General features: G+C 44.1%; 1 protein-coding gene across 1 annotated transcript in view; it reads right to left on the reverse strand.

Moving 5' to 3' along the window:
• Positions 1-15,198: 15,198 nt before the first annotated feature.
• Positions 15,199-25,160, reverse strand: part of MARCO (macrophage receptor with collagenous structure) — a 41,180-nt gene continuing 31,218 nt past the window's right edge. Inside the window, exons 12-16 of the mRNA XM_037154096.2 lie at positions 19,041-19,085; positions 18,091-18,189; positions 17,509-17,553; positions 16,632-16,808; positions 15,199-15,452 (exon numbers count right to left, since the gene is read on the reverse strand). Of these exons, the coding sequence (XP_037009991.2) occupies positions 15,322-15,452; positions 16,632-16,808; positions 17,509-17,553; positions 18,091-18,189; positions 19,041-19,085 (497 nt within the window). The 3' untranslated portion in view covers positions 15,199-15,321. The remainder of the gene's footprint in view (positions 15,453-16,631; positions 16,809-17,508; positions 17,554-18,090; positions 18,190-19,040; positions 19,086-25,160) is intronic.

Below are 25,160 nucleotides of genomic sequence, written 5' to 3' on the forward strand. Positions count from 1 at the left end.
TCAGGAGAGAACAGTGTCTAGCATTTTGTCATATGTTGATTTAAAAACATGAATATAGAGAATATACTAATTTAATGGGAGGATACATGTAAAACTAGTAACCATGTCTATCCTGAGCCATTATATGAATGGTTGTTTCATCAGGTGACATGAGAAATTCAGGAGCAGGTCTTTGGGTGGAAATTATGAGTCTGGCTTTTGACTACTGAGTTTAACATACACTTGGGAGGAATGCTGCAAGGAGCTCCATATAGAGAGGAAGGCTGCTGTTATTTATTTCATGCTTTTAGGCACTATTTGAACATTTTAATTATGGGCATGTATTACTTTTATAATAGATTTTAAATAAAACTACATATTAAGGCAATGACTGAGTAGCTGGCCCAAGGCCACCTGTGAGAAACAGCAATGACCTATTCAGCCAACAAGGGCTGGGATGGGAGCTCTCTCAGGTTGCCCGTCTGCACCATGTTGTTTTTCTGTCTTGTCAATTTATTTTGTCACTGCACATTGTCCCTGGAGGACTTTAGGAAAACTCCCTGTAAGGTGGCTGAGATGTAATCCCCCCCAAAGCTCCCTCCCTCTTGCCTCCAGATACAGCCAGGACAAGGGTTGGTTCTGAGAAATTTGCATTTCATTGGGATCATCAAACATCAAAGTATTGTTTTGGTCAAAGATAAAATGCATCACTAATTTGGGTGACTGTATGTGCCCCAAGGTGAGTGGCATAGCTTGGTTAGTGGAAGGAACCTTAAATTAGGGTCCAGGGGCCCTGGATTATAATATAGCTCAGCAATCAAGAGTGTGCACTGGGGCCAGTTGCATTGCCATTACCATCCTGAAACTGAAGGACTTCAACTCAGATCATGACTTCTAACAATCCTCACAGGCCAGACATTCTGGTTTTTCTACATTTTTTCTAGACCCCAACTAAAATCTTTGTTACATTCAGGTGGCCTGGTGGCACAATGGTAGTACCACTGACTCCAGATCAGAAGGTTGCATGTTCAAATCTTTGTTATATCCATTTCTTTACCTGTAGAGCCTCTGAAAATTTAGAACCTAGGGAGAGCTGGAGTAGCACCCTGGGGTGGAGAATATGAGTCTTGGAGGTACATAACCTTGGGAAAATTCTTATAACTACCAGAAAGTAATGATAGAAGAACACAGAATGTCTACCTCTTCACCTCTTGAGGTCTTCTCAAGAGTATTTATATCATCACACACTAGTAAAATTTTCTGTTGATGTCTCTGTCTCCCCTCCTAGACTGTGAATTCCTTGGAGTCCTAGATTATGACTTTCATCTCCTGATCCCCAGTAGCTGGCATGCGCCTGGCACAGAGGAGCTGCTCAATACACCTCCTTTGTACCCACATGGTTTCCTGCCACAGCTAGGCCTGAGAGGCCTGAAGGCTTTGGAGAATAGTTTTGCCTCTGTCTCAAGCTGTCATCTAGCCCACATGTCTCAGTCTGACTAAGCAAACCCAGGAGGGTTCCCATATGGTTGGGGGTAGAGAGGGCTCTCTGGGAAAAATGATGTAAGCAGTGAACCCTTGGCCTGCTTGTCCAGTGGGGATTCAGGCATCAGCTGGGAGACTCTGGGAGAGGCAACTTGATTCATCTCGGAGATAAAGGGCCATCAGGTGCTGCAGGGGAGCATCTTAAACATTGCTTACCAGAGGAGAAGGCTCATTTTTATTTAATTGCAGCCTCTTTTATCTATGACAGCAGGGGCTACAATCAGCATCACAGAATCACTTTAATTGTCTTTGAGAACTCTCCACACTTCAGGTGCCTTGGCAGGGCTTCCTTGGCAGGTCCAGGCAGCCACAACAGGTCCATGCCAAACGCACAGCTCCTCCAGGGATTCCACAAGACGCACCCTCATCAGGGAGTCCTCCATGTACCATGTATGCAGTGTTGGAGATGATGGGGGACATTTGGAATGACCTAGTCCCACCCTTCCTTGTTCAAACAAGAAGTCAGGCACTGGAGGCCAAAGTCCCAGGCCAATATTTGGCTGAAGAGGGACTAGAACTCAGGTCTCCTGACTACACTGCTGCTTTTCCACTATGGAATCCTCAGTCTCCCCGAACCTCTTCAGAAGTCCCTCCATCAAACCTGCTGGAGTAGCCACATTCTCCTGCCGAAACTCTTTACCCTGGGATGTGGGCATGGGAAGCAGATGGCAGGTATAGGGGAAGAACATGGGCTTCTGGGTCAGCCTTGGGTTTGGACCACTAGCTCTGCTGCATTCCAACTTGCTGTGTGGCCCTGGGAAAATAAAACCTAACCTCTCTGAGCTTAGTTGTCTTCTCAGTAAAATGGGAGCTATAAAATTTCATGCGATTGTTCTGGGAAATTAACGCATAGGAAGAAACTCACAGTATCAGTTCACAATCAGGGCTTAATAAATGGAAATTTCCCTACTTCCTAAGGGTGCTGATTTTTGAGCATACCCTTTAGAATGCGTTTTCTCTGGGAGCAGGAGTAGATGGTTTGTTACTGGGGACTCAAAAGGGGGATAAGGAGGTAGTTTTGTGAATGAAGGTGTATTTCTTATGAGGCTAGTGGGCTGCGTCCTGGTGGTACACACGCTAAACAGACCTGCAGCGCCCCCGTGTGCCCAGAAACAGAAGTCAACCTTTCAAACTGTGCAAACACCTACAGGTAATGAAGCCCCTAGACCTTGTGCCCTGAAGGGAAAGCATGACCCAGCCCGCAGACATGGAAGAGGAGGCAGCCATTCATTACCCAGTGTTTACCTAAAGTTCTCCCTGGAAGCCAAGAGCCTGTAGGTACCAAGCACCCACTGTGCTCCATCGTGCACTTACTATGTGCTTCCCAGCCCTGACGATGGTGCAGAGGACCTGAGAAGGAAGAGCTCCTCTCAGCTTATTGGAGGACTGCAATCAGAAAATTCAGAAAAATGACATCTTAATATATATTTTAACAAACATGAAAATTTATTGCTTCTCCTTTGTATGATTTTGAGTGCATTTAATGAGGAGACACCACAAAGCTATTTTTTGTATGTGTTCATTAAGATTTTACAATATAGATTTGGGGAGCAGCACTAAGGAGAAGAATCACAATCTAGCCTTGAGCCTTGTGGGGGTTCAGAGCAGAGACCTCACCAGCCTCCACATTCCTGGGCCAGCCCAGCCAAGCCCATCAATCTATACCTAAGGCTGTGTTCACTTGTGGTTTTCCCTGTGGACCCCAAGCTAAGGGGGCAGACACTGAGTCTTTCATCTCTGTGTCTGCAGTGCCTAACAGGGCACCTCACTTGCAGAAGGCATGGATAAATGGCTGAAAAATTGCAGATGAAAACTCAAAGTTGTGACAGGTAAAAAGGAAAACAGGCACACAGTAAGATTAAATGAGTAAAGTAAAAAAGTAAGTAAAGAGCGAGGGGCCTTCTTTAAAATACTACTGAGCTCCCCTGGTAGGACATTAAGCCTTTGGCAGCTGTTCATGTATTAGAGCCCCCAAATTTGCTTGGACCTCAGGAAGCAGGAATTTCCCAGGGCCTGGGTGAGTCATGGTGTGAGGTAATGCCCAGCTTGGCAGAATGGGAGGCAAGGTGTGAAGGCTCTGCAGAGTTGTCTTGAACACAGTATGTGAATGGCCACTCCTTTGTCCTCAGGCACATCTGGCTTCAAATCCAGTCTCTGCCTCTTACTAGCTGTGTGTGTGTGACCTTGAACACACAGCTCCTTTTCTGTACAGTGGTGTAGGAATCCCTGCCTTGCAGGTTTTTCTGAAGATTAAATGGAGACTGTGCCTGGCATAGGGTGAGCCCTCAGTGGGTGGCTGCCTGACTACTCCTGACATTTCCAAAAAAGCAGCAGTGCAGCCCTCTGTGCCCCAAAGCTGGATCCTTCTTCCTCAACACCCCTTGTGCCCATTCCTCCCTCCACTGCTCAGCTGCTGACATTAACTTGTACCCTTCGAGGAGATAGAAGCAGTGAGATGAGAATTCCCTCATCTTCCCACTGCCCAACACAGTGGCTTCTGTATCTTTATTCATATTTTCTCTTTCCTTCCTGCCATCATGGAAGAACTATTCCTGTTCCCAGCAATTGCTCAGAATCTCTTGTCCTCTAGTGCTTGTGAGGACTTAGCTCCAGAAATTATGCCCTTATTTCTGAATTATTAACTTCTCCCTTTGTACTGGGATGTTCCCATCAGCATACAAAAAAGACTTACTATATCTTCTTATAAAATATAAAGTACTCCCCTGCATCCCAGCTGCCTTCCTCCAGCTGCAGCTCATTTCTCTTCACAGTCAACGCAGCAGAAGTGTCTTCAGACTCAGTGCCTCCTATCCTCTGAGGGGTCTGCACACCAGTGACAGACAGTGACACAGAGGACTAGAAGTCTGACCTCAGGAGCAGGAAGATCCTGGGCTCTTTCATGCACATTTTACTTCTATTGTTTACTTTAAATAACAATTTCTTTTCTGCTTACAAATACTGGTGTGTACTCATGGTAGGCAACCCCAAATCATGGACAATTATAAAAAAGAAACTAAAAATTAATCATAATCCTACCGCCAAAGAGAGACATTTTGGTATGTTTCTTTCTAATCTTTTTCTTAAGCATTAGGAAATATTTTTAAAAATTCATTTATTGAAGATATTTAATATATAATACATATTGCATATGTGATATAAAAGATCTGTCTAGAAAAAGTCCAATCATTATTAATATATTGAGAATGGTTTGTGTGACATCAGTGTAACCTGGCAGCCAAGGAGAGTGGACTGGAATGTGTGTGTGTGAACAGTAACACCTTCACTGTTCTAATCCATGGGGGTGGGTGTAGATGCTGTTGAGTGAGCATGTGTACTGTGTGGCCATCACATTCAAAATGACTGAGCAAGTAGAGCAACAAATCTGCATCAAATTTTGCATTAAGCTTGAACATCCCTCTGAGGAAACTATTCGGGTGATTCAGAAGGTCACAGCTATGGGCAACTGGTGATGGGCAGCTTCATCAGGACTACACACCTGCTCATGCATCACATCTTGTGCAGTTTTCTTTTTTTGTTTTTTGTTTTTTGTTTTGCAAGACATCAAATCTCCCAGGTGACTCAGCCCCTCTACAACCCAGATTTGGTACTCTGCAACTTCTGGCTTTTTCCGAAACTAAAGTCACCTTTGAAAATGAAGAAATTTTAGGCTGTCAGTGAGATTAAGGAAAATATGATGGGGCAGCTAATGGTGATTGGGAGAACTGTGTGAGGTCCCAAGGTACCAACTTTAAAGGGGACTGAGGTGTCATTGTCCTATGTACAATGTTTCTTGTATCTTGTATGCTCTTCAATAAATGTCTCTATTTTTTATATTACGTGGCTGGATACCTTCTGTACAGACCTCATATATGTTTATATATATGCTTGTGTTCGCACGCACATGTGTGTATACACACACACATATTCTTAATAGGAGCACAGCAAAACAGACACAGTCCCTGCCCTCTGAGGAGAGTGAGGCAATAAACAGTTCTCTTAAAATATGCTGAATCCAGTCAAGCTGGCTGAACCCAGGTGTGTGAGGCTCAGAAGAAACAGGTGGCAGACAATGTGGAGGGAAGGGGAGATAAATGAGCACAGCTGTTCTGAGGGACTTAATGGAGTTCCTCAGGCTGGAGAGTAAATTTGGGCTAGATTGTCAGTGGTGATTCAAAGGCTGAGATGTCATGGGCTGGATGACCAAAGACCCCTTATAAGATGGCTGGGGTAGAAACTTCCTTGTAAGGGCAGTGAGTGGTCTTTGAATAATTTGAAACAAGGAGAAGGACAAGATGTGGGGCCGCTCCGGCTATTTCAGATAAATGGCTAGGTAGAGATAAGTGTGAGGGGAGAGAGACCCCTCCCTCACACTTGGGGCTGTTACAATGATCCAGGCCACTAACAGTGTGGCACAGGCCGTGGTGGAGGTAGGGGTGGCAGGTGAAGAGAGAGAAGACACACCTGGGAAGCAGCTGAGGGAGAACTCACATGTTTTTAAGTGCTTGATCGAATCTGGGGTAGAAGTAGTGAGGAGGAGGAGGAACTTATTTTGTTAAATTGTGGTCCTTCTGTAGTACTGTTCAATAACTTTTTCCTCTTAAAATAAATATAGCAGGAGTGCTTCCTCATATTCCTAAATATCCTCTCTAATATGGTTAGTAATAGTCAAGTAGTCTGTAATTGCACTTTATGTACTGTCGTTTAGTTAACCAAAGCTCTCCTGTCAGTTATTATTTAGAAATTTTTAAAGATTTCATTTATTTTTAGATAAAGGGGAAGGGAAGGAGAAAGAAGAGAGAAACATCCATCTCTGGTTGCCTCTCACGTGCCCTCTACTGGACATCCAGACCACAACCCAGGTATGTGTTCTAACTGGGAATTGAACCTGCAACCCTTTGGTTTGCAGGCTAGTGCTCAAATCCACTGAGTGACACCAACCAGGGCTACAATTTTTTTTACAAAAGAAGCCAATACCTTTGAAAACCTTTTAAGTCATCTGTCAAGTACAGTCTTTGTTGTTTTGCCATGTATAGTAAATATATATATATATGTAAATACATAATGTATGACATCTGATAAAGAAGCTATGTACAAAATATAACTTTAGGCCACTATTTAAATTGCCATTTTTCTTTTAATTTTCCTGAACTAGGTTAGTTGAATTTATATAAGTTAAAGGCACATCTGTGAGACTCCACACCATTGTATACAATGTCCCGAAGAACTTCAGTTCACTTCTGTAGGTCAGTAGGTGCCTCATTAGCTCTAGTTCTGCATGACTCCCACACAGCCTTTTGCCCCTTCTCTGTCCTCCCACTAGATCAGGAGGGAACTTTCCTGCCCCATGACTTTGGGCCCAGTCATATGACTTACTCTGGTCAATGAGATGTGGGCAGAGGTGGCAGAGTGCCACCTCTGAGCATAGGCTTTAAGAGGCACCATGTGTTCCTGCTTACCCTTTTGTGTTGCTAACTTCACCAGAAGGGAAGTTCTTGAGGGAACACAATGGATCAGCCTAAGCCTGACCCACATCGAGGAGCCAAACCCACCCGAACCTGCAGCTTGAAGCAGAGATGCCTAGTTGAGCCTAGCCCAGAGCAGCCCATCTCTAGCTGACCTGCAGATACATGAATGAGCACAAATAACTGCAACCTACCAAGGCCTGGTGTGATTTGTTATGCAGCAGTAACTAACCAGTACAGTGTGAGGGAGCTTTGCCTACAGAGTCCCCTGTCCACCATGGATGAGAATAAATCTACCAAGACATGATCTACTTAGGGAGGAAAGGTGGTCAATCTCTCAAAGGAGAAGGACCAAGAATCTTTTCCTCAGTGGACTTTTATTGGGTTCAATTTGCACAGGAATACAGGTAAAGCTCATCAATCATTGTCAGACAGGAAGGCTCAAACAATAGATAACACACAAAGAACTATGAGGGCTTATTCTGAGTCAGAGTCAGTTAGCTAAAGGGCTATAACACTTTGGAAAACAAACACATTTCATGCTTGGATCTTTATCAGAAAATTGAGAGCATATGAGAAAACCTGCTTTCTTAGCAAAGCAGGTTTCATAGGATTTTATGTATTCCTTCTCAGGCCTGATCACCTGGGGAACCTGCTCTTTCCAGCACAGGGCTGCACTGCCCTCTGTCATTGTTTCAGGCTTAAGTCAGCCAGGGAAGTAAGGCAGCCAAGAGATTAAAAGACTTCTCACAGACAGAATGAGGACTCAGGCTATGTCAAAGCCAAGGGGCAAAGGTCCATCACTCCCTTTTCTATAGCTCTCCATGTCCTTCCCTGAGGGCCCCCTGTGGCCATGCCTGTCTTACATTATACCTCCCTTGAGGAACCTTACCTGTCATTGGCTAATCAGACAAGCTTGGGGCCAAGCAGAGTAAAGAGGGAAGAGGCAGTGCCCCTGCCAGGGAGATAAGCTTTGTCTCCTTAGTGGCTGATGGTCCCAAGGTCTCTCACTCAGCCTTAGCCATATGGGGGTTACAGCTTCTGAAACCTGGCAGGGCAGTTCCCAACAATACAGTAAGCATTTCTGATTATTAATTGACCCTTGAACAACAATCCAAGTGTAACTTTTGACTTCCCCAAAACTTTACTAATAAAAAAATACATTATTAATAGTTCATTGTTGACTGGAAGTCTTGCTAATAACATAAATGGTTGAATAACCCTATTTTGCATGTTGTGTATTATATACTGTATTCTTACAATAAAGTAAGCTAGAAAAAAATAAAATGTTATTAAGAAAATCATAAGAAAGAGAAAACATTTTTTAAAGAAGCTGCATATAAGTGGACCCATACACTTCAAATTTATGTTGTTCGAGGGTGAAATGTATTTTCTTTTTCTGTTTCATATAGTTTAGTCCACGTCTTGCAAAATCCCTTCTGCCCCCCAGAAGTATTCACAGTGGGTAAAAGAGCTTGTTTTTCTCCTGCCTGACCAACAGCAAGGGTTTTTCTTTAATTGACAATCTGACACACAAAGAAATAATCTAGGGTTTGGGATTTTGGGGGATTTTTTTTGAAATTTTTGTAACTAGTGAAAATGAACAGTTTTTAACATATTTACTGGCCCATGATTTTTCTTTTTTAAAAATTTATTTATTGATTTTAGAGAGAAAGAAAAAGAGAGTGGGAAATATCAATTTTTTGTTTCACTTATTTATGCATTCATTGGTTGATTTTTATATGTGCCCTGACCACATATTGAATCCACAACCTTGGTGTATTGGGATGATGCCAACTGAGTTACTTGGTCAGGGCTCATTTTTGGTTTCTCTTCTGTGGATTGATAATATATATCCCTGGGACTTGATTTCATTTACCTCTGATTGTTTACCACAGAGGGGAATGTGAAAGGGTTTGAACAAATGCATTCCTTAAATTCTAATCCCCTCCTCAACCTCACAGACTTAAAACAACCCTATCAGGTAAGTGCCATTTGAATACTGTTTTCTGTTGCAGTAATAATATTTTCTGAATGCTTCCTGAGTCCATCATGGTACAAGTTAAAAAGTATTCAGAACTAGAAGACCTAGAGTTCTAATGACTGAAGGAAGCTCATTTTATTTTCTCCCAGCTTCAGTTTTCCCACCTGTAAAATGGACATAATGATGGAAACTTTCATTCAGTGTTGCTGTGTAAAATAAATAAGATTACAGGTAATTGCACAAGAACATAATGCATGTTACATGGTGGCTACCACACAGTAGGCCCTCTAAAACATTTTATTTGCAGTGATTTTTCCTTCCTTACAAGGAAGTGATTGAGAGAAAGGAAAGATTTCTTTGGAGCAAGAGCACTTGGGAAAGGTTTTCTAGAGGAAGAAGTTGAACTGGGCGTTACAAGGTGGGGTCAATTTTGGAGTGGTGGATGGAAAAGGGAAGCTATTCTGAGTTTGCAGACAAGGCTTAGAACAAGGCTTGAGTCAGAAGCTGTTCCAATAAATGTGACTGTCTGTCAGTCTCCACTGTGTGCCAAGAGCACAGCAGTTAATATACATAAGGAAGTATTTTATTTTTATCATCATCATTATTTCCACTTTATAAATGAGGAAGCAGGAATTTAGGGAGGTTATATGACTTCCCCAAAGCCACAGAATTGATCATTGGTACTGGGATTTGACTCAACAAACCATCTCTAGCAGTCATGAAGCTGCTTCTGAGTCCCTGGATTCAAGAGAGAACCTGCCATTCAGCTGTGGGAGCGAGCACAGGAGCTTCTAGTCTCAGTGCAGTACCTTCAGGATCCACCTCTACTTGTGGGTCAAGTTCATGCACTTCCAGGGCAGCCCCTGGCCAGGGACTGAGGAGGGTTGTACTGGGGCCTGGCTAGTCCTCTCTTCTCCAGAACTCCTTGTAGAGTTGGCTGAGACTCAGTCATGTTTGCATGTTGGCCTGAGGCTCTCCTGCTTACTCCTGCTCTCTCCACCTTCTTACAGGCATTACCTCCAGTAAACCTCTCCCACTCCCAACTCCCTCTGTGTTGGCTTCTGGAGGACCCACAGTTACACCATCCTCATCACCCAACACCAAGTCATCATATGGATGGGAGGGCTCTAGAAGATTTATCTACTACTTATCTACTTGGTGCAAACGGCTTAGTGGGGTAGTGTTGGGGGTCAAGGGGTGAACTGCGAAGGATTTTGAAGGATCGCAATAACTAACACTGTTTACCATGTGCCAGGCATAATTTCAAATGCTTCCTTTGTACTTCTTATTTCAGGTAATCCTCACAAGAACTCTGAGAGAGAAGAACTGTTATCTTTATTTTAAGACTGGAAAACCAGGCTCAGAGAGGTTCAATAACTTGGTTGTCCAGGTAAAGACCTGTTACATGGATAACAGGATTCTAACCCAGGCAGTTTGGCTTCTGAACATTTATGCTTAGCTGTGACTTTACAGGTGGGTTCTGGGAAACAGTTTGGCAGGGGAAAATGGAGGCTTGTGCACAGAGGGTCTTCAGGGGCCCTGCCGTCTCTGTCTTGCCCAGCCAGTCTGTTCAGTACTGGTATCTTTCCCACAGGCCTCAGCCAGGTCATGGTGTCTCCAGGAGGGGAAACAAGAGGGAAGAATTATTTCCATTGGGCAGCACAACTAAGTCACTGGCAACAGTGTCATGCAGAGGCCAGGAGGCCATGCCCAACATTTAGAGGGAACAGCCCCATACCAGCTTGCTCTCTGGAAGTTGATGCTGGCATGCTAATTTTACCCAGTTCCTCTTCAGCCCCACATCAGCCTCCAGTCAGCCACAGGATCAGCACGCCCACACTGCTGCCATGTGCTGTGGCCCCTGTGTATCTGAAAGGGGAGCGGCCTCAGCTTAGCTCAGCCTTAGAGCTTATCAGAGGAACTGCCTGACAGAGGTGCAGGTGGCAGCGACTGTCCTTTATCTCTTAATCTTACTTGTACCTAATGAACCTGGTTTTGAATCCCTCTCTGCTTCTTACCAGCTGTGTGTCCTCCATCAGGTTAACCTTATCAGGTGGTTATTGCTGTGTGACAAACCACCCCATGAACTAGTGGCAGGAATGCTGAGAGAGAGAGAATGAGAATGAAAGAGCAACAGACCTGGATTCTGCTGAGAAGAGCTGCAAAGTCACATTGTAAAGGCCATGAACAGAAGAGTGTGAATCGAAGTCAACATACCATGTTACTTAACCTCTTTGTGACTCAGTTTGCATTTTTTACAAAATGGGAATGATTTCAGTCATATCATGTGATGTTCTAGTGCTCTGTGTTCTCTTGGGGGATGATCAGGTCAGTTGCAGCCACAAGAGTAGGCACAGGACAGATGCGGGAAAACAAAGTTGATTATACTCATGGTCCTACAGAGAGGGGATCATGCAAAGGAAGTGCCAGGGAATGGGATCAACCTTGAAGGCAGGGAGCAGAGAGAGCAAGGATTCATAGGTGAAGGTCTTGATTATGGGGGTCAGGTGGGGTTCACAAGCAAAGGGCACAAAAGGATTTCATTGGTGCCTTTGAATGTCACTAGGTCATAGATGTAAGAAGGTAAAAAAGGGGAATTTATGGTAGGGACCTGCCTTCTCACCCTGATGTACCTGGTCACCTAGGCCTATATTCATAGCCTGTTCATGGGGATGTTGAGGCAGCAGGAAAAGACAAACTAAAAAATCTTTTAAACAGCACACCTAGTAAAACATGGGCCCCATTATTTCGTTTTGAAGCCTAACTTTATAAGATGTAAAAGGCCAAAGGTTAGATTTGCCTTGATGAAAACCATTTCTTTGTATCTGGGAAACTGAGTCAGGATCTTCAGTAAAAATAATTAGAGTACAAGGTACAACAAGGATGTACCTCCTGTCTGAGGAAAGACTGTAAAGCTATCCCAGCACAGAGAAGCTAAGTGCTCTGCTTGGCATTCCTTCATTTGTTTAGGGAGTCAATCAAAAAACACTCATCAAGAGCCTGTTGTATAGGAGACACTGCATAAGAAAAACTACATGAACAGAAAACTAGATGTAATAGGATTTGAAACATTAAGGTTGTTGCAGGGAGGGAGGTATAAGGAGACTAAATGGCAATGGAAAAATGCAATAAAAATGAAAAGAAAAGAACATTAAGGTTGCTGGACAGCCGTGTGAGATCAATTGTCAAGGTCACTTCCTTATAAGCCACTGTGATGAATCTGCCCCACTACATAAGAAGGTGGGGAACCATTGAAGGTTTTAGGCAGGGAGTGGCATGGTTAGCTTTGTCATTTCTAAGTATCTTTCAGGCTGCTCTGTGCGAAATAAATGAGCGGCTTGTGGAGTGCGGTGGAGGGAAGAGACTAATTAGGAGATGGTCCAAGCATCCAGCCAATTGCTGTTATGTCCTGGACCATTGTGGTGGCAAAGATGAGGAGAGCTAGATGCACTGAAAAGATACCTGAGAAGTTGAATTAGTTGGATTTGGTGCCTGGTTGATGAGGGGTAACAGAGGGGAGACATGGCTTTTGACACTCAGTTTTTGTCTTGGGCACTAGATGGAGGGAGTACACATTGGCTGAGATGGGGATCATAGGAGGGGTGGATGATGGGTCAGGCTCTAGCTGCCTGACCTTTGAGGTACCTGCATAGAAGGAATTTGGCAGGAAGATGCATATGACAAGAGGTCAGGAGACAGACCTACACCTTATCCACAGCTCAGAGATGAAAACCAGTGCCATGGAGGGGAAGTGTTGGGTGTGGTTTGGCAGCATAGATGGTCCATTCTCTGCAAGGATTTTGACTATTCTGTGCTTATAAAGTGTTTTTGTTCTTGTGAAAAGATGTGTGTGGGGGGGAAGGTGAGAGAGAGAGAGAATGTACAAGTGCCAATAGGTCTCTGAGCATGGCAACAGGGGTCCTGTAGGCAGCAAGGAGTCCCACAGGCCATCATTCTTGCAGTAGGCGGATTCTGTGACACAAAATAAAAAAGCAGGATCTGGCTCTGAGGGTACCAGGTCGACCCTCCCCTCTGCTTCTATCTCCTGATCCCCTTTTCCCACAATCCACTGAGCGAGGGGGTAGGGAGGCTTTCACCTCATGCCTGCCCTGTTGGCTCAGGTCAGACCTCCTTTCCTTAAAATACTATGATCAAGTCAGCAAGGCTTGGCTTTTGATGAGCTAAAAGTAAGAAAATAGTTCTGCTTTCATCTCTATTCTCATGGTGCTCATGTTTTCAAGAGGTTCAGAAAGTCAGATTTGAGATTCGGATGGGTGAGATGACATCGGTTTCAGGCAGTACTGAGACAGGCCAGTAAGCCAGGATAAGAGGAACAGGGAAACTGAGAAAGAGATGAACAAATGGGCTGAGTAATTTACAGCCACACACAGAAGGTCATCTCCTTAGAGAGCATCTAGGCCTCAGTTGTATTTCAGCTCCCAAACCAGAAAAGTAGCAAACCAGGTGGGCGAAGCCAGGACCAGCTGCAATGACTAATTACCCTGGCACTAGCCAATCAGTGGAGACCATGACCCTGAAAGAGCACACCTGGAAAACTGGTGAATATTCTGCTGAAATCTTCTTCTGAATTCCCAACTGTAAGAAAGAGACAAAGGCCTTAAGACAAAGGACTCAGCAGCGCTCTCCCCCTAGGAGCAGCCCACACCATTCCCTTCCCCCTCTATTTCCCTCACTTCTTCCCCACAGGCGCATATCTCCAAACTCTATGGGGCCCTACAAGACTTACAACCAAGGGAGCAATGTGCAGTGGCACCTCATCTCCTGCTGACTCCCTGAACTCTCCCCACGATCCCCTTTTCTCTGACTTCCCAGTGAGCAAAAGCAGCCCAGCCTAGGCTCTTCTGTTGCTTCTTCTATGCTAAGTCCTTCCTTGTTTTATTCTCCCCAGTTTTAATAAATGTACCCTCCTAGTCGCATGGACTTGTGTTGTGAAATTTATCCTGCACAAAGTCAAGAACCCACACACTACCAGCTGGCTCTAGGCAGACCTGCTCAGGACCAGGTCCCCTGTCAGGTAACAGTACCAGTTATTTCCTTCCCTTGAACAAAAAAACTTCTTGGGAGATAACAGGCATAAAGAGATAAGAGATGCTTATAAAATACTCTATTTATATATTTTCAAAATATTATATCCCAGAACCTCTGATATGGCTTAAAATGTCTTCTTGACATTTTAAGTTCTCCCTAGTCTACCATTCCTCCATCCCAACATGACAGCAAAAGATGCATCATTACAGAGGTTTCTGCAAAGTTAAAACAGCCAACTTTCAAGTCCCGCTCCCTGCCAGGGTCCCTTCCCCTCTGTCCCCTTGCAGCTCTGACACTTGTTCTAGAATTGTGAACCTGTAGCCCCTGAAATTGTTGTGGCTTCTGGGTGGTTTGCTTGAGTTCCCAAGGGGAGCCCTGAAGTGTCCTGGTGAGGGCCACTTGCTTGTGCTGTGCCTGTGCTGGGCAGCAGCCAGAGCTCCTCCATCTCCCAACCCTTCCATTGCTCCTCCCTAAGTTCTACCTTGGCTTTACCATTTACAAGTGACCCTCAGCAATTTTCCTAATTCCCTGAAGCTGAGCAACTCATGGGTCAAGCGTGAATGATGGTACATCAGAGTCACATCATACATGCATTCACTCTCTAAAATTCAACATTCATCTGAATCATTTATAACCCCTGGAGATTAGGGGAGAGGAGAGGATAAGAGACAGAGAGACAGACAGAGAGAATGTGATCCCAGGGGAAGAATGAAAAGGAAGCCAGAAGCCAAATTTCTCAGAGTAGGTGAGCTGCTCTATCGTCTTGGTTTAATTCAGTCATTCATTGAGCAATTATTTGCTGAGCCCCTATAGGAATGAATTCAACAGACAAAAGTCCCTGCATTTCTGGAGCTCACATTGTAATAAGAGCTAATGTTCATGCTTAAAGGTGCAATTCCTATATATCATGCTGAACAGCTCCAGTGCTGGAGGGAGAACATGCTATGAGAGATGCTCCATCTGAATGATTGAAGGAATGGTCATGACTAATTGTGACTACAGGTGGCCTTCACCTTCTGTATCTCATTTAGATCCCCTGTACCCCCACCCTCCCCCTGGCTATAAGTGGGGACTCCACTGTCCCTGTGTGCAGGGGCATGTGAGAACTCAGTGCAAGGTTGTACATTGATTGGGTACATCAAAAAGGGATGGAATGATTTCAGCCATGGCCATTTACATTGCCAAGTAGCACATTGAATTTTATTAATGACCCCACTTTCAGGGAACCCCTCAGTGAGTGCTGGTCTTCCCCAAGTGGGTCCAGCAGGCACGTTGGGGGCAGAACAATGTAAGGGCTACAGCAGGTCAGCTGCATTCCACACCGGCATCTTCACTGTGGTTACAATTGTGAGAGCCCCATTTGCTCTTGCTGCAGCTCCACAGGCTTGTCTCTGTCCCTTGACATGAAACATCATCCAGCCAAATTGCACCAGTGCCTATTCACAGAGAAAGCAAGGAGGGAAAGGAGCTTGGGATTAGGCTCAAAGCTGAGTTACTCACTGATGGTTGGGGGCACCCATTTATGGTAGACTGCCAATTTCTCTGACATCATTTCAGGCCCAAGGTGCTGATGGCTGGACTAGTCTCTTTTAATGGTTCTGCCTCTGTTGTGCTTTCTTCCCTTTGACAAAATCTCATCCAAGCATTTAATACTAATACATGCACTATTTGAAATCTCCTCCTGGGAGCCTCTCAGCATTTATCATTTCCTGCTGGGTCACTAGAGCCTATCCATGTTTCTCCCAAGCATTCACCTTCTTCAACCCCCCTTTCTTCTGATATAGCTGATTTTAGATCAAGAGCTCAGAGGAAAACGGATTATTTCATTGCATTAATTGACACCACAGTGTGACAATCTGTACAAGGGGAATGCGTATTTTAAAGTTGTTTTACAATCCACCTGGACTCAGATTAAAGGATAGTTATGCACTTGGGTGGAGTAAGGGCAGAGAGAATTTTGGGGGTGGGAGCAGGAGGAGTGGGCCTAGCATCTGTGCCAGATCAGCCCTTACGGCCGAAAAAATGGTTTCAGCCTGAGGATTTAACTCCTTTATTGAAAGCTTGAACCTTTTCCTGAAAGACACAGGTTGAGTCTCTAGCAACCTGTACTGATTTTAGGAAGCCCCTTCTCTGATTTTCTTTCTCTTCCTTCACACCTTCTCCTTACAGGTGATCACAGAGTGGGCAATCCTGACCCACTAGTTTCCTCTACTTCCCAGACAGTTGGAATGAACGCCTGTGTTTCCCTGCATTGCAACTTTTCTCCATTCTTCAAGCACCAGCACCTCTACTAATCTTTGGAGAGTCATTCCTCTCAAACACCATCAGCTATACTGCATTCTGGCTCAAGGTATGGACAGATATTGACCAAGCCAAGCCAGTCAGAGCTCTAACCAAGCCTTGCTGTCAATCTTGGAGAAGAAAGGTCATATTTTTTCAAGGGCTGCCAAGCTAGAAGGATGGAATCCTAGGGCCCTGAGCTGTAGAACTTCTCAGTTGCTTGAACCAATCTTTCTATTCTAACTCAAACCACACTGAATAACTTGCAATCAAAGGGAGAGAAAGCCCATGTCAGCTCCTTAAGGAAAGAGGCTGCTGGTCGGGGACTCACTTACCAGCTCCCACATGGTAAATGGCCTTCCCCGCTGAGTAACCCAGCATGCGGCAGAAGACAGTGGCATCCGAATTGTCCCAGTTATCATCACAAATTGTCCCCCAGGAATTGCCATAGTAAATTTCAGCCCGTCCTCGGTTTGCAGAGCCGATAATCCTGACAGGTATCGGGAATTCACCTGGGTGAAAAAACACATAAGAGAGGCGAGGAAGGCAGCCTAGAACTTTGTGTAAATGTAGACTCTGCCTTTTCATTTGGGGGCATTTCCCCTATAGTTAGGGGAAAGAAACCCCCTGCTGGTCAGGAATATCCCACATATGGCACCAACATGACCTGGCAAGCAGCCTTTGTACCTCTGGGCCTACAGGCATGATGCCATAGAACCAGGGGCCTCTGTGGTTGGTCTTGTAAGTCCAGCTGACCGTGTTTTGCCTTGCATTATGGGGAGAAAAAAAGGAAGGAAGGAAAAAGGAGAAGGAGAGAAAAAAGAAAAGAAGGGGAGATGAAAGAAGAGAGAAATGGAAGGGAGGAGAAAGGGAGATGGAGGAAGGAAGGGAGGAAGGAAGGAAGGAAAGGAAGGAAGGAAGGAAGGAAGGAAGGAAGGAAGGAAGGAAGGAAGGAAGGAAGGGAGGGAGGGAGGAAGGAAAGAAGGAAGGAAGAAAGGGAGGGAGGGAGGAAAGGAGGGAGGAATGAAGGGAGACTGTTGTGCTATGGTTATTGTTAGGAGCAGGCTTATTCAGAAAAAGAGCTCATTGACCTTTCTAAAAAATGAGAATTTTTTTCTGAGAACCAGGGCCTCTACCCCTACCACACACACAATTTTCAAGTATAGAATTGACTATAAAGCACAAATAAAAGAGAATAAAAACAGCAATTACCTTTTTGACCTTTTTCTCCCTTTGCTCCTTGAGACCCAGGAGATCCTGTCACAAGGAGAAAAACCACAGGAATTGAAGGGAACCAGGCCAGACCCCCTTGCCCTCCTCTGTCATCCATGGCAGGAGGTTGGAGGGATGCCAAGGAGGTCATATTCTCTTTCCAGCTTTGCCAGGGACCTGGCATCATGGGGACAGGGCATTCCATGGGCACCATCATTTAAGCACAAAGAAATGGACCTAATCCACAGCAGGAAGGCCCCAAACTAGATTAGCAAGGGACATTGCAAAGGTAAGAGACATGGAGTGGGAAGCATCTCCTTCATGGTAAGATCTGGTCAGTCATGGAAACTGTCCAGAGTGGTGGGGGCATGGCTGGGCATAGTGTGAGTGCAAGTTCTCATGTCTGCCTCTCTGAGTGCTGGACTGTGCCTTATCTACTTTTGTAGGCTCAGAGCTGAGGCCAATCCCAGCTCAGGAGTTGTCCACTAAACCAAGAGACCTTAACCCTTCTGGTCCTGAAAATACCCAAGCCCCTTACACCAGGACTTCTTCAAAACCACAAAAAAGAAACAGAGGCCTTACCTTTCATTCCTGGGTCTCCCTTCTGGCCACTTGGTCCAGATGCACCCTTGGGGCCTGCCATTCCTGGGCTTCCTTTGTCTCCCTTCATGCCTGCAGGGCCTAGGGAGGAGAAAGACCACTCTGTTAGAAGCTCTGCTCTGCAAGTGGGACCAAGAGCCTTGGTGTTTAATGAGTGAGTTGTCCTTAACTAGCTGGTGTCCCCTGTGAATTGGATTGTTTGGATGTTTGGCTGGTATCTTTGGTCCAACTGAGGAGGGCATGGTGCTGCTCAGATCTCCTGACTTGAGTGTAAATGCTGGTTGAAAACTTGCTGACAGGATTCCAGAGGTCATTGGTCTTCATCAGACTACAAAATTGGGTGGAAGTTCTAGACATTCTGGAAGAATTTGCTAGAATGTTTCTAGGCCTCAATTTCTCCTTTAGTAAGTTAAAATAGGAGTAGATGCGCAGTTTGTGAGGAAGAAAGACTGCTCAAGCAGCTTGTCTGAGAAGTGTTGTTGCTTTAGTACTCCTTAGGCTCAAGCTGCTGAGAAGACTGGAGAAGCAGTATGGAAAGGGCCAGGGGCACAGTAACCAACTACAAGCAGGGGCTAAGTGAACGAGGATGATGATAATAATAATCTAGTCAGAAGGAGGAGGAGGGTAGGTGCTTGAGATACTATGGTGGCTGTATAGCCTGAAGCCACTACTTTACCACTGGCTCTCCTGACACTTCGCTATGTTCCACACTAGCCCTCTCCCTACACCCCCTGTAATTCCTCAGGTTTTTCAGGAAGAAAATCTTAGGCTTGAGTGACAGAATCCTAGAGTCTTAGCCTCAAAGCACCTTGTGCCCTGGCCACTATGAGGAAAGGTCACAGTGGTGTGTTCAAAGTCAAGCAGCCCTCCCTCCAAGCCTGAGCCTTTGCAGTCATCTTTCTGAGGAAATTAAAACAAAGTTGGCCCTTTACCTGGAACTCCTGATTCTCCTTTTGTTCCTTTTTGTCCTTGAAGTCCTAAGATCAAAATACAAAAAAGGGGATAAGATAATAAAACTTGGATATTAGATAGTTTTAATCTCAGAACACCTCTACCTTTTGTCTGATTAATGCAGATGGAAAGAGACATTGGTTCTTCATGATTGTTTAAAGCCTCTTCAGCAGAGTGTAAAAGGAGACAGACTGCTTCTGTCTCCTTTTGGGGACGTGTGTGTCAGGGTGAAAATGGAACTGTATTAGATGAAAGTCTGAGTTAGACCCCAAACTTCCTGGCTGGCCTCCCTTGCCAGTGATATTCTTCTTGACTTGGCATCTAAATCCAATTCCATCCTTTCCTAGGGAAAAAATGCATTTTATTGAAAAAGAACTGATATTTTGAGAATAAAGGTATCTCTATTTCCAAAAGACTGTGAAGTATACTTAGTGGCCACCAGGAGCTTTGGGGGCCTTCACCCATAGTAGATGTTCAATAGTTTGGTTGGTTTATTTCATTCTGGTCCCTCAGTGTGGCTAAGGATTCATATAGCTAAAGGGTCTCATGTCCAGAAAATGGAAAAATAATCACTGCAATTATTGGTGATGATACTATTTGTAATATCTTTTCTCCTTTCATTCATCCTTTCTTCCTTCTTTTCTTCCATTCATCCTTTCATTTTCTAACTTCCATGTAATGTCCACTGTTCTCAGCACTGGATTGGGTCACTGTGGTCTAAAAATTTACTGGTGTAGCCACATCATGGTCTCTTGATTTTAAGGGCCAAAATTATCTTTATTTCAGAGAAACAGGACTCTTTATGACAGTTACACAAGTTTGGGAAAATGAAAGTTTGATATTGATATAAAGTAACAGTTATTAGAGGTTAGTAGTAGAAATGCAGACAGCAGGGTGCTTATCACCATGCCCTTGACTGATGTCCTTCCCATAGTGCAAGTCCAGCCTTAACCAAAGGCCCACCCTTTGATGTTGAATGGAAACCACAGTTACCTTCATTGCCAATTGTTTGGGGGAAGTTCCGACCTGAGGAAGTACCTGCCTCTCAGTCCTTGACTTTCCTGAGCATCTAGAGTGAATTCTGGTCAGTGGAGAGCTAGCTAGAGGCCTGGTAGGATTGTTTGGGACAACTTCTTGGAGTAATGAGCAAAGGGAGTTGTGGCTCCCACAGCCTTCAGATGTCATGCCCGAGGCTGGACACTGCTGGGGAGGAAGATCAGAGGGCCAAGGTGCCATGAGCTGTCACTACATGTCTCAGTGCCAAGAGATGCAGCACACACTGAAATGATCTGAGTGTCAGGATGGGCGGGGTAGGACAGAAGGGCGAATGAACTACAACCCTGAAAAGATGGCTGATGTCAAACCAGGGAGCTGAAGCAATGGGCTTTGCCAAAATGGATATCACATAGCAGCCTGAGTCCGAGGAGAACCACCAATGCTATATTGCCACTTTGTTCAAAGGGGACCAGTACCCAGCTCCCATGAAGAGAGCCAACCAAAATAAAACTCACCACATTCCCTGCTTGGGCCCAGCTTCTTCAGCCCCACTTTGCGGACCAGAGAACTTCACCTGGGTGCACAAATCCTGATAAAGCTCTATACTGCCTAACTTTGTGACCGATTGGCATTTCTTCCTCAGCAGAGCCTAAGAAAACCTTCACTGAGAAGACAACAGCTCCAGCACCTCATTTGAGGGATGGAGACAGGACTCAGGCTCAAAGCTTCTTCTAGGAGCTGGAGGTATCTTAGAGGACCAACGCTTGGCAGGTCCCATTCACCCATGTCATTTCTTTGTGCTTTTGTATCTTTGTCTAAAATGTTTCACCTCTTTGGTCCCCTGGAAAACTCCAATGAAGTCTGTAAAACCTGCTAAAATGTCCAATGTCATAGACTGTGAAGCTTTCTCTGGCCTCGCCCACTCATGGCACACTTCCTCCCAAGGCAGAAAAGTGGCTAAAGTCAGATGCCCTGAGCTTGTGTTCACCTCTGTGACCTTGAGCAAGGTGTTTCCCTCCCTGAGACTCCCTTTCCTCTTCTGGGACTGAAGCCCTGCATGAGCTCCTCATTTGCTTCCCAGAGAGCCCCTGTTTGAAATAAGGTGAAGACATTCAGAAACATGTCCTTGGTTATTATTAAATTTAAAAATGCTCCATGTCTAGACTCTTGGCCCTCTCTGTCTGTATCCTAGAGAGCACCATTTTGCAGGAATCTCTACCTGAAGATCCTGTCCATAGAAGCCAGGTTCAGGGACTTCAGGATTTGTGACCTCATTTTGTTGTTCCCCTCACCCCCCAAAAAAGTGCCTTCTCTAGCTATCTATAAAGCACTGATAACAAACACCCTGTACAGACAGGAAACGCAGGAAAACCCTTATTCATTAGGCCCATTATCCCTATGGCCTGACACTTCCTACTTTGTTTCTCCTACCTTTTCCCTCAGCCTCTCACCTCCTGGGGACTCAGTGTGTTCTACTGCTTGCACTATGCCAGGCAGTGTGCTAAGGACTTTACCTATACTACCTTGCTTCATCTCTCAGCCGCGCTGCAAGGCAGGGCAATTTCCCTCATTACAGAGGAGGAAAAAGATTATCTAAGGGGAAATTGTGGTTGGATCCCAGGTTAGGCCTCCCATTAAGCCCTGTAGCTGCCAGCTCACTGCTTCCTGGAGCTTTAGTAAGGCTGTTCACCTGGTTCTGAATATGTTCCCAAATGGCGGTAGGCCATTTCTTTCTCATAAACAAATAGTCAAACTGGAGTGTGCCTCAGAATCACCTGTACAGGATTTGTTTAAAAAAAAAAAACAGTAATGCTAAGCCCCACCCAGAGTAGCCAATTCAGTGGATGGATCTGGGATAGGATCTGAGACTCTGCATTTCTAATAGGTTTCCAGGTCATGCTGATACTGATGGTCCAAGTACCAGCTCCTGTGGGCAGTCTTCCCATCTCTGAGGAATTCCCAGACCATCCCACGTCTGAGTGCTCCCAAATCCACTGGCCCTTGATAAAATGCCCTGTGATATGTGTATGTGTGCATAATGGGTGGTGGTTTTGTCTTCAAAACTCCCCACTCCAAGTGGAGGAAATTAAAATTGAGTTTTGTTTGATTTCTAAGCCTCACCAGACTCCAGAGGGTGTTCTCTGAGTACCTATGCTTTGCATTTGATCAAAGGACTAGTAATTACTTCACTATAAATCAAGGCAGCATCCTGATTGGACCAGGGAGAGAGAAAATGGTTGAAAAATAGGATCTAGATGTGTATATAAAACTACACTAGAAAGCCAATGAACATTGGATTTTCCTCTTAACCACAAGCAAATTGGGTTTACTTGGGTATCAGAAATTTATAAGCTGAGAGGGCCTGACATATTTATTTGCAAGGTTTTTACTCAGGGAAAATATTTCTTTCTCTAAAACAGTTTCATTAGAAAGCAAATGCCTGCTTAGTTTTCTACCTAAAATCTTAGAATGTTCCTGCTCCATGGGAAAATCACCTATTTCAAACCCAGAATGCTGCTGAGCTGGCAAGATCCAGATGCTATCCTCACATCTCACAGGGGAGGAAACGGAGGCCCAGGGAGGTCAAGTACTGACCCACTGTTACTGAACTAGTCAGTGGCAAGTCCAAGTTAAGGCACAGGTCTCCTGAATGCAGAAATTTCCAATATGGAAATTAGGAAACTTCCTTCAATATCATTTTGATATACAGGCTGAGTGCAGCCTGGCAAATTTAGGATTAATTTAATAACTGACAAATTGAGCTGTTTGTCAAAAAGTAAGAGGATGTGTAGTAGACCTAAAAATAGGAGGCATGCAGACTTATGCAAATACCTCTAGGAAACTCAGAGAAAAACAAGGAAAAAATTCATAAGTGACAATTTAGTAATATGACTTGATAGAATTTAATACATTTTTAGGCTTAGTAGTTAGATATGGAGAATGGAATTAACTGAGAAATTAAATTCACAATATAGGGCTTGATTGCTATTATGAATTATTTTTTGTTGCTTATCTTTAAAGTAAAGCATTACAGATTAAAAAAATAGACTTCAAGTTATTTTACACTTTGGGGTTTCCTCAAGAGAAAAATAAAAAGACATAGACAATTTAAGTTCTTGCTATATTTTAGACTAGAAGGCTGTTGAGATGCAGAATTTCTGATTATATCGGTGTTTTGGAGCTTAAATGTTTTACTTGCTGATAACATCATTCCATGAGGTAGAAAGAAAAAGAGAAATGCCATTATTACAAGTTGAAGTGAGTCCTTCCTCATTTTCAAATGAACTTTACAAAATTTTGAGCTAAAATTCATTTTGTTGTAGAATCTTTTTTGCAAAAAAATTTTAGTGATTTTACAATTGTTTAAAAGATCAAAAGTGAGAAAAACTAGTTTTGGGGGTTTGATAAAACCTTGTTTTAGGAATGGTAAAGGAAATTACCATTAGAGAAAGTTCTGCTGGGTGGTAGTACTTAATAAGCTAAGCAGTTTATCGTTCCAACAGAATGGAAGAACTTTCCTCTTTACCTCCTCCCATCTGAGTTGCCACCTTTTTCTCAAGAGGTGGGAGCAAGAGGAAATATTTCACCAGAATGGGTTGGAGTGTGGTTAATGACTTTGTGAAAGCGGAGATAGTTGGTGAGTAAGCCAGGGTTCACCCTTCTACCGTGGGATGACAGGTACAGGTGATTCTGAATTATCTTGAGTCCTATACTCTATGTTATTCTATACAACAAAGTCTTAAAAAGTACAATGTGGAATCAGATTTTGAGATTTACTCCTGGATTCCATGTGTACTAACTGTAAGATCCTTAAGAAAGTGTGTACCATCTGGGAGCCCTGGCTTCCTTGGTTATAAGGTAGGAGGGATGATAAAACTCAAGTGTGTGGGTAGATAAACTAAGATCATGGGAACAACATCCTAAGCACAGTGTCTGGCCAAGAGGAATTGTTGATAATAAACATTGTTTGCTTTTATTATTAACGCACAATATTGAAAGCTGGCTGTCACCCAGGCCAAGCCAATGCACACTAATTTCTCTCTCTCTCTTTTTTTTTTATCAAATGCAGTTAGATAGCCACTTGAAAGATTAATGATTTTATTTACAAAATGGAAAAAAACACATCCATTTGAAAAACTAGCTTCATATAATCAAAGCTGGACAAACAGCATAGGACCTCTTGTTTGGGGAATACCAGGGTCCTGACATTGAAAAAGATGCATTATCTCTATGATGAGAATTCTCACCACTTACCGGCCCCCAGCCTTCCTCCTCCTACTCCAAAAATCTAACCTGTCCCAAAGTTTATTAATCTTTTACCTCAGGATGATTTATAAACCTGGCAATGATGGGCCAGATTGTGGTCCTCTCTATCGGAATTCCTTTCTGAGATGTCCATGTGGACCATCAGCTACTTGTTCAAGACAAGTATTTGGATTTGTGTGAGAAATTTATGCAAATTTATATAAGTTGTCCTTATCGCATGCTTCAAAATGAAGAGGTAATTCACCATATTTATTTGAACAATGGGAATTAAGGAATTACCCTTAGAATTTGCCTGGTTGGTATTTACCACAGGGTCTTATAGTTGGAGATCAATGTAAACATGTTCAGCAAATAGACAAGGACTCAATGATAGAGTGAAAATAATCCCCAGACTGCATGCTAAAATGGGGGATGGGGTAAATAGGAAGAGCCATAACAGAGCCTGAGAGTTTCTGGTTTTCTCCTAAGAGTGGAAGAAGCTGCTGCAGCTTCCACCAATCCTTTTGGGCTAGGAAAGGGGGAGAAGTGTCACTCATCAGCATGTCCTGATTGGAAAAGGGGACACTTCAGGCTTCTTGGGGAGGAAGATGGCATGTCAAAGTGTAATAGATAAAGCCCAAGCTTTGTATGGGCCAAGCCTGATTTGAACCCTTACCCAGATTTGAACCCTGGCCCACACCTCTTACTGTGAAACAGAACTCCCAAGACTGTTCAGTCCACTATTTGTTGTAGGGATGCTCACTGTCAGTAGCTGCTCTCATTATGCAAACCCTCCAAGGATGCAGAGTACAGGGCAAGGTACTCCGCTTTCAGACAGCAGGAGACAAAGACTAGGGCTC

Source organism: Artibeus jamaicensis, unplaced genomic scaffold, assembly GCF_021234435.1.
Source record: "Artibeus jamaicensis isolate MK-2021 breed Jamaican fruit bat unplaced genomic scaffold, CSHL_Jam_final contig_513, whole genome shotgun sequence".
In the NCBI taxonomy this organism is placed as follows: domain Eukaryota; kingdom Metazoa; phylum Chordata; class Mammalia; order Chiroptera; family Phyllostomidae; genus Artibeus; species Artibeus jamaicensis.